Genomic DNA, 9,134 nt, shown 5'->3' on the forward strand with positions numbered 1-9,134 from the left:
AAAGCCCAGCAGGAACTCATTAGCATATTAGGCCACACCCCCTGACTGCACTGCTCATTAGCATATTAGGCCGCACCCCCATGTTACCAGAAGTGTGGTCATCCAGCCACACCCACCTTTCCCTTCTTATTCTGTTTACCTTGTTTGTTGTCCAAACCCAGGGCTTTTTTGTAGCAGGAACTCCTTTGCATGTTAGGCCACACACCCCTAATGTAGCCAGTCCTAATGAGTTCCTGCTGTTGGGTGTGGCCTGTTATGCTAATGAGTTCCTGCTGGGTGTGGCCAACTTGGAAGCCAGCCGGAACGCCGTTCCTGTGCGTTCCTGCCCAAAAATAGCCCTGGTGGGAGCCCACTGAGGGAGTCCAGGGCTGCTGCGGCAGGCAGTGGCAAACCCCCTCTGAACATCTCTCGCCTTGGAAACCCCTCCGGGATGGTTGGAAGTCAGCCACGACTTGACAACGCTTTACACCCACTGATGTTTAGATTAGATATCAGAAACAATTCAATCGTAAGGTTTAGCTTGCCCAAGCTAGCCTGAGCTCATCAGAAGCTAAGGAGGGTCAGCTCTGGTTAGAGAGCCAGTTTGGTGTCGTGGTTAAGTGCGCGGGCTCTAATCTGGGAGAACCGGGTTCGATTCCCCACTCCTCCACTTGCAGTTGCTGGATGACCTTGGGCAAACCATTCTGTCAGAGCTGTTCTCTCACGAGCAGTCCTCAAAAGAGCTCTCTCAGCCCCACCGACCTCACAGGGTGTCTGTTGTGGGGAAGGGAAGGGATAGGAAAGGAGATTGTAAGCCGCTCTGAGACTCCTTCAGGTAGTGAAGGGCGAGGTATAAATCCAATCTCTTCTCTTCTTCTTCTAGTATTGGGATGGGAGACCACCAAGGAATACCAGGGACATGATACAGAGGCAGGCAATGGCAAACCACCCCTGGTTGTCTCTTGCCTTGGAAACCCGACAGGGTTGCCATAAGTCAGCTGTGACTTGATGCCCCCCCCTCCCAAATTTAGATTGTTGTGTACTTCAATTCTCACCCACCAGGTTTGGGCTAACCACCTCAAGTTGACTGACTTTTACTACACAGCCCTGAACAATCAGAAAAACAGTGTGCATGTGAGGAGAGGGCGGGAGTGGCTGGTAAAATCCGCTGTACCGTGTGACCAGTTGTGTGCGGCTGCCATTCCGTGTGAGGCATTCACAAGCAACCAACCTAAGACGAGCAGCCATCATTGTACCCACCCACTGTCCATAGGCACCATTAGCAAATTCAGGAGCTAAGCCATTTTGGCAAGACCTTATTCCACCCCTACTTCAAGATCCCATGAAAGCCACCAGCCGGTTGCCAGTCCGCAATCAGCCTGGGAACTTCGACCCGATCATCCCTGAGTCCATAATCCTGCCAACCTCTCCAGTGGTCTCACGGCAATCTCCCTTACCCATTCTGCCTCCACTGGCAATAAATCCGTAGCGCTCCATCTGAAGCAATTGTTCCACAATGCAAAAATAGAAATCTTTTGATTCCTCAGTCTAACCAACGTATTAAGAATCAAAACTCTTCTAGCGTACAAAAATATTCTACCCGAAAGACCGATCTATGCTTCTCTATTTTCTTCTGCTTCAACATGGCCAGTGTGCTTGGGTTGCAAACTCCTGGAGTTGTATTATATGAAACAAAAGCAAACGTAAACCATCCACTAGAAGAATAATTCAAGTTAAGGTGCTCACAGTGCTTTGTCCCTAAGCTTCTATTCGGTCATCAAGAACAAACTGGTGTTGGGCTTCGTTTTCCCCCATGGCGAGCTTGAACCTCGTTTTCCGTTGAGCAATCCCTTCTCTTTCTCCTGTGGCGGAACAAGATTCACGACTGAAGTCTCGAAGAGAATATCAGTTTCCTCTGACATCTGGCACTTCAATAAACCAAGGTTTGTATTTTCTCTTTCCCAGTAACTGAGAACTGTGGTTTAACTCTGGTTTAGGATCTCCATTGCTGGAGGAAACCCCCCCCCCAACACTTCAATTTGTCAACACTTCCACATTCAGACACCATGACTAACTGGCATTCATCGGGGACTTTCATTTTGGCATGCCGTACCGGGGGAGAGGGCCTGCGAGCGCGGCAACGGGTGAGGCTCACGTTCATCACGAACGATCTCTGGTTTGCGAATCTGAAGAGCAGAAGGCCTCTGCTGGTGTGCTTGGCAGATGAAGAACAACAGAGGGGGAAGAGTGCTCGCCTGGACAAGAGTCACAGCTGAACGGAAGCGCTCAAAGAGATGAGAAACCAAGGATCAATGAGCAAACTAAAGGGCTGTTTAACACAGGTTTGCCATCAAGCAGACCACCAAAAATAAACCACAGCCAATCTAGATCTCCTGATGAGCATTCTCATATGAAATGAGGGTTGCCAGCCTCCAGGCGGCACCTGGAGATCTCCCAGAATTACAACCCGTCTCCAGATGAGAGATCAGTTCACCTGGAGAAGATGTCCGCTTGGGAAGGTGGATTCTATAGCATTATACGCCACTGAACCCCCTCCCCTCCCTAACATCTGCCATCTTCAGGCTCCACCCCCAAATCTCCAGGTACTTCCCAGCCCAGAGCTGGCAACCCTATATGAAAGTGATAGTTAAAACCAAAGTTACTGCGTTCTCACATCACGTTTTTAGGCCCACACTTTATTTCAAGTGTATACCTTAAAACATTTGAAAACGTTTCCAAAACCTAGAATTAAAAACATTGCAAATGATATTTGGGAGGGGGGAGAATTGTAGTTACCTAAAAGAAGGTAACAGCGTTCCGTGCACCTTGGTGTTTAGTCATGCCGGCCACATGACGACGGAAACGTCTTCGGACAGCGCTGGCTCTTCGGCTTTGAAACGGAGATGAGCACTGCAACCCTAGAGTCGGACTCGACTGGCTTTCGAGCAAGGGAAACCTTTACCTTTTTAAAGGAAGTTACCCGACTGCAGTTCCATTCTTCGATAATCACTGGATTTCTTGATGGAAACTCAACCGGTCATCTTATGGGATTGGATCCAATGCTCCCTCTAAGCCTGTGGAGCCTTGTGGGCAAAAATTCTACCTTGTGAGCGACTGGCGTTAAAGTTGTGAGCGAGCGATTTGGCTACTGCATAAATTAGTTTGCTCTGGAGCCATCCTTCCTGAGCTAAGACAAAAAGGTGTGAGCTGGAGGCTAAAAAACGGTGAGCTGGCTCACACTAACTCAGTTTAGAGGGAACATTGGCTGGATCCAGACAGCTTTTAGTTCAACCTTGCCTAACTCTTTGAAACCGATTCCTGCCATCTTGCAGTTTTCAATGCAGGTTCCATGACCCCTAACATTACCTTTTCGGTGGTCAAAGGGGCCTCCACTCTCCCTTTTTCATCAGCAAAAACCTGGTGGGGTCCAACCCAGTATGTTTTAGACAACTAGTCTGGTTTCTACTGGTATGACTAGATTTTCCCCCTGTAAGGATGCGTTTCATGCATTAGCTTGCAATACAGCTTTGGTCCAAGGTTGCTGTTTGTAACATCACTTCCTTTGGTGCGGAAAAGTGATTTCCCCCTGTAGACCATTCTGTCCCCACTCCTGTTCCCGAGGGTCCCTTGCTCCCCGTCCCCCCAAATTTCAGGGGGCTCAGTGCACTGCAGTAAGAATGGGAAGGCAGGGAAACCCCACTGCCAACTCCACCCTACTGGCAGAAGATAGGATGCAGAAGGTAGGGTTGCCAAACTCCAGGTGGAGGCCTGGAAGTTCCCCAAAATTACAACTGATCTTCAAACTACAGAGAGCAGTTTCCCAGGAGAAAACGGATGCTTTGGGGGGCATGACATCCTGCTGAGGTCCCTCCCTTCCACACATCCTGCCTTCCGCAGGCAGTACCCCAAAACTTCATGGATTTCCCACCTAGGGTTGCCAGCCTCCAGGCGAGACCTGGGGATCCCCTGGAATTACAGCTCATCTCCAGACTACGGAGAGCAGCTCCCCTGGAGAAAATGGATGTTTTGGAGGATGGACTCTATGTGGCATTGCGCCCCACTGAGGTCGCTGTCCTCCCCAGGCTCCACATCTCCAGGAGTTTCCAGACCTGGAGCTGGCCACCCTACCCCACCATCCCCCCCCCACAACTGGTGGCCAGGAGGAACCTGGCAACTCTGCAGTCCCAAGCCCACAACTGGCAGCCCTAGATACAACCCTATATAAATGCTAGGGGCTTGCCTAAATATCTAGGAGTACGCTTTTTACAAGATTGTGGGCTTTGTTTTCCCTGATGGGGGGAAAATTAAAAGGTCACCTACACAAAACTAATTAGAATGCACCTCTGTTCCCCCACCCCACCTCTGGTGTTCCTTCATTTTTCATCTCCGGGTCCAGCCTTACTCACAGTGGCATTTTATGCAAAACGCCCTTGAGCCACAGATGCTGATCTTAACAAATGCACCGCGCACCTCTGCAAGAGGGGTATGGAGAATCCAGCCTGCAATTCAGCGGGGGAACGATGCTTCCTGGACCCTGGGCCCCTCTGCTTCCGTCCTCCGAAGAGCGACTTCTTGTGCACAGACCCTTTGGGAGGTTACGGAATGAACTGGGGTGTGGTCCACACGGCATTGAATCTAATCGTACAACTCTCACGGATGTTAATGCAGCCAGGCACTGGGCAGAGCTCTTAACAAGGATGTTGGTGGCTGGTGCAGACAATCGGTGGCTGTCTAGAAGATCGATTCACAAAGTGCGGCGCCGGTCCTCTTAGAAATCTTTATCCCAGCCCGAAAGCTCATCTGGTGGGATGCTCTGCTCTGGGGGGTATCTGTCGAAATAGCTGTAATCCATTGGACCTGAAAGCTAAAGAAGAATTAACAAGAGACTTCAGTCTGACGTGTCATCCAAACACAGGAGGTGCTGAGTCAGACCAGTGGTCCATCTAGTCCAGCGTCCTGTTTCCAACAGACAGGACACAGAGGCTAAGGCCTTCCCTAGTTGTTGCCTCCTAGCATTGGGATTCAACAAGTTTCTTCCTCTGCGTGTGGCACCCTTAGCGTGGTTTTTGCTGCTAGTTTATTGAATAGGGTTGGTTACATCAGTGACATCGCCGAGATCACCACGGCACTTCCGGGTACAACCCACAAGTGACAATGGATATCTCTAGGAATAACTGGGGGGGGGGAGCTATGGTAAAATCATGGAGTTTTTGGTGATTCCTAGAGCTACCCAATGTCACTTCTGGGTTGTACCTGGAAGTGATTTATTGGTGCAGAGGCTGGTGGCAGTTTTTAAAGCAGTTTTGTCAGCAGTGATCAAAGGGGGGCCTCCCACCATAGCAGGAGGACCGGCAATCCTATTATTAGACCTGGGAGCAGACAACATCATAGTGTGGAGAGGCAGAAAAGAGCACAAGACTGTTCCCACAAGGAGATTATTCCCGAGATGGAATACAGCATGCCCTAGCTTTATTTGGGAGGTCCCACATGACATCGTGCTCCTTCCAAGCACAGCTGGAGCAAAGAAAAGAACAGAACCTCCTTTGCTCTGACATCAAGGGGGAATGGGGGACCAGCACCAGGCCTCTGCGTGAAAGCTCTGCCCACGGCCACCCCAGTAGGGAAGGTGGAACTTAAACCGCCTTCAAAATGCTTTCACTTACGGTGACCGCAGGAAGGAGATTTCAGGGCAAGTAAGAAGCAGAGGTCATCTGCCATTGCCTTCCTCCTCGGTGGTCTCCCATCTGAGTTGCTTAGCTTACGAGAGCTGACGAGACTGGGCTATAACGTGCCTCTATTTACTCTGTTCCCAAGCAATTAACAGTTCTGGCTCCCAAACTCTTTTGACTCCAACGAGCGCCCCGTCACTGGCAACCCTCCAGTCAGAACTAGACCTCAACTGGTATCAAGCACAAATAGGTAACATGGCGTGAAAGCAGCTAAGTAGATGGCTTTGCAGAGGTATCAACCCAAGTTAACCAAGATGTGGCGTGAGCTTTTCTGCCTCCCTGTCATCCCATTAAAAATCAAGCCTCAGTCTTCAGTTTGAAGCCAAACGCAGTTAACTTTGGTGGCACAAATCCCAACGGCCAGTACAGGGATTAACTATACTCTGGTGGTGGGAAGTGCCTTCAAGTGACTTATGGTGACCCTGCTGGGTTTCCAAGGCGAGAGACATTCAGAGGTGGTTGGCCACTGCCTGTCTCTGCACAGACAACCTGAGCTGCCTTGGCGGTCTCCCATCCAGGTCCTAACCAGAGCTGACCCTGCTTAGCTTCTGAGATTTGATGAGATCAGGCTAGCCTGGGCCATCCAGGTCACGGCAACGACACATTACGAAGCTGCTACTTGCCCTATTGGGGAACATTATGTGTAACCCATCTGCCCACGTACGTTTTTCCAAGCGCAGCTCTCCAGGGCGTCTTCGGGTCAGAAAAACGGAGTGGGGGGAGGTTTATGCCCCCTCTCCCCACATGCCGATCCAAACCAGTTCCCTACATGGCTGAGAAGTTTCAGCATGGAACTCAGAGCACGTGTCAGGTTTGACAGGACCTGGGCTGGACCATAAGTGGTGTAACATGTAGTTAGGCCCTTCAGTGCCCACCAGTGCAGGTTCGCTGGTGTCCAGGGGACTTTAAGTCCATTCAGACATGCTAAGCCACAACAATAAAGGCAATAAGACTCGGAAAAGTGGAAGGCAGCAGGAAAAGAGGAAGACCCAACATGAGATGGATTGACTCAGTCAAGGAAGTCAAGGCCCTCAGTTTGCAAGACCTGAGCAAGACTTGTTAATTATTGGACATTTTGGAGGTCATTAATTTGCAGGGTCACCATAAGGGAGGAGGAGGAGGGGGGGGGGAGCTATGGTAAAATCATGGAGTTTTTGGTGATTCCTAGAGCTACCCAATGTCACTTCTGGGTTGTACCTGGAAGTGATTTATTGGTGCAGAGGCTGGTGGCAGTTTTTAAAGCAGTTTTGTCAGCAGTGATCAAAGGGGGGCCTCCCACCATAGCAGGAGGACCGGCAATCCTATTATTAGACCTGGGAGCAGACAACATCATAGTGTGGAGAGGCAGAAAAAAGCACAAGACTGTTCCCACAAGGAGATTATTCCCGAGATGGAATACAGCATGCCCTAGCTTTATTTGGGAGGTCCCACATGACATCGTGCTCCTTCCAAGCACAGCTGGAGCAAAGTCCGCGCACTTAACCACTACACCAAACTGGCACATGGCACGCACACAAGCCACAACTGGTCACCAGTGCGGTTCGTTCCTCATGCACTCCCCTCGCTGCTCTTTGCACAGGGCATGATTCATGTGTTCAGGTCTGAAACAAGCTCCAGTTCCCCACGATGTATAAGTGAAGGAGCCCCAAATCAAATTTCTATTATTATTTTTTTAAATCCTGTTTCATCTCACTTGGTGTGGAGCAAAATGGCAGTTCATGTGGGGGCTTCTGCATTTCAATACCACAGGAAGCTGGAGTTTGGTTCAAGTCAGGAATCTTTCATCATGCACTGCACAAAAAAAGGGGGGAAGGGGGAAGATGGAGGGAGGCATGCAAGCTCAAGGAAAGCAGCCTTGATGTTAAAAATACACCGGGTTCCGTACCTCTCTTTTTAAAGGCGATGTGATCTTCCTGGCTCGGAGTCCCTCCCAATTGAAACCGTTCAGCCACCTAGCAGAGAAGAACACAAAGACCCATAGAAGCCAGCTTCACCGGTGGATTATCCTAAACAAAAGGCACACATTTCCTGAAAGGCAACAGATTTTAGCTCTCACAGGAAGAGGGACAAAAGATGAGATCCTGATGTACGGGACACCCCCCTGAGCGCCTTCGCTCCACTCTCCCTTTACCTGTGCCTCTTTATATCATGTATGCCATTCTTCAGGTTTCCTATTCTCTCGGTAGGGTTTTGTCTAAAAATAAAGAAATAAAAGCGTTGCATAATATGTTTCATCATTTAGTAATAGTGTTACCTTCACTGTTAGTTATCAGCTTTCTGGTACAATCTGAAGTGATAGAGAAAAAGAAGGAGGAGGAGGAGGAGATTGGATTTATACCCTGCCTTTCAGCTTACAATCTCCTTCCCCTTCCCCTCCCCACAGCTTACAATCTCCTTTCCCTTCCCCTCCCCACAACAGTCACCCTGTGAGGGAGTTGAGGCTGAGAGAGCTCTTTCGAGAACTGCCCTTGAGAGAACAGCTCTGAGAGAACTTGTGACTGACCCAAGGTCACACCAGCAGCTGCATGTGGAGGAGTGGGGAATCAAACTCAGTTCTCCCAGTTTAGAGTCTGTGCTCTATGTTGGGAATTGCGGGGACCCCCATGGACAAAAGCCATTTGGGATTTAATGAGGAGAGGAACTAGCCAAGATTTGAGCAAAAAACCTGGCTGGATCCAACCCACCGTGTTAAAATGGCTTAAAGACCTGTATTTGGAAGCTCAATTTTATGTCAGTTGCCTAGCAACCAGAACGAAAGGTTCCATTCAAACAGAGGAACCAAAGGGGCTCTCTCATAATCAGTTAACAGGAGGAGAAGAGGTAGCAGCTTAGCTCAGATGTAATGGGAAATCATGGTTTGCTGATAAGTGAATAGGTGCAGGGGATCCTTGGGTCCCGGCACTCATTCTTCTTCCCCATGCATGGCCAGACAACTAGATTCTTCTGGGTTCAGAGCAAACGGTTCATAGATAGCCACTTGGATGTAACTGGTAAACTGTAGTTTGTACCTTGCCTTCAAATCAAGACTCCAAAGTGGGAGTAAATCATGGGGCTCTTCCGCATTCTCATTTTTGTTGCTTGTGTGTCCCTGTTCCTTTGGGTTTTTTTTCCCTTTTATGAATGTGTTTTGCTCCCTCTAGTGGTCGATTCAATATTACATCAAGGGATACAGACAAGCCGGAACGTGTCCAGAGGAGGGCAATGAGGATGGTGAGGGATCTGAAGACTACGTCCCAGGGCTCTTTTTGTAGAAAAAGCCCAGCAGGAACTCATTAGCATAATAGGCCACACCCAACAGCAGAAACGCATTAGCATAATAGGCCACACACCCCAACATCACAGTTCATTAGCATATTAGGCCACACCCCCATGTCTTCCCTTGACTTGCCCAGTTGCCCCACGGCTGCGGGATGCCTGGCAAGCTGG

The 9,134-nt window shown here is 49.5% G+C and overlaps 1 protein-coding gene across 5 annotated transcripts in view; it reads right to left on the reverse strand.

Annotated features, from left to right (window-relative positions):
• Positions 1-4,747: 4,747 nt before the first annotated feature.
• Positions 4,748-9,134, reverse strand: part of PRKG2 (protein kinase, cGMP-dependent, type II) — a 98,436-nt gene continuing 94,049 nt past the window's right edge. For all 5 annotated transcript variants that reach the window (XM_015416475.1, XM_015416474.1, XM_015416473.1 and 2 more), the window contains 3 exons: positions 7,840-7,902; positions 7,594-7,660; positions 4,748-4,843 (listed from right to left, as the gene is read on the reverse strand). In XM_015416475.1, the coding sequence (XP_015271961.1) occupies positions 4,748-4,843; positions 7,594-7,660; positions 7,840-7,902 (226 nt within the window). The remainder of the gene's footprint in view (positions 4,844-7,593; positions 7,661-7,839; positions 7,903-9,134) is intronic.

Source organism: Gekko japonicus, unplaced genomic scaffold, assembly GCF_001447785.1.
Source record: "Gekko japonicus isolate JY-2015 unplaced genomic scaffold, Gekko_japonicus_V1.1 scaffold2210, whole genome shotgun sequence".
Taxonomy (NCBI): domain Eukaryota; kingdom Metazoa; phylum Chordata; class Lepidosauria; order Squamata; family Gekkonidae; genus Gekko; species Gekko japonicus.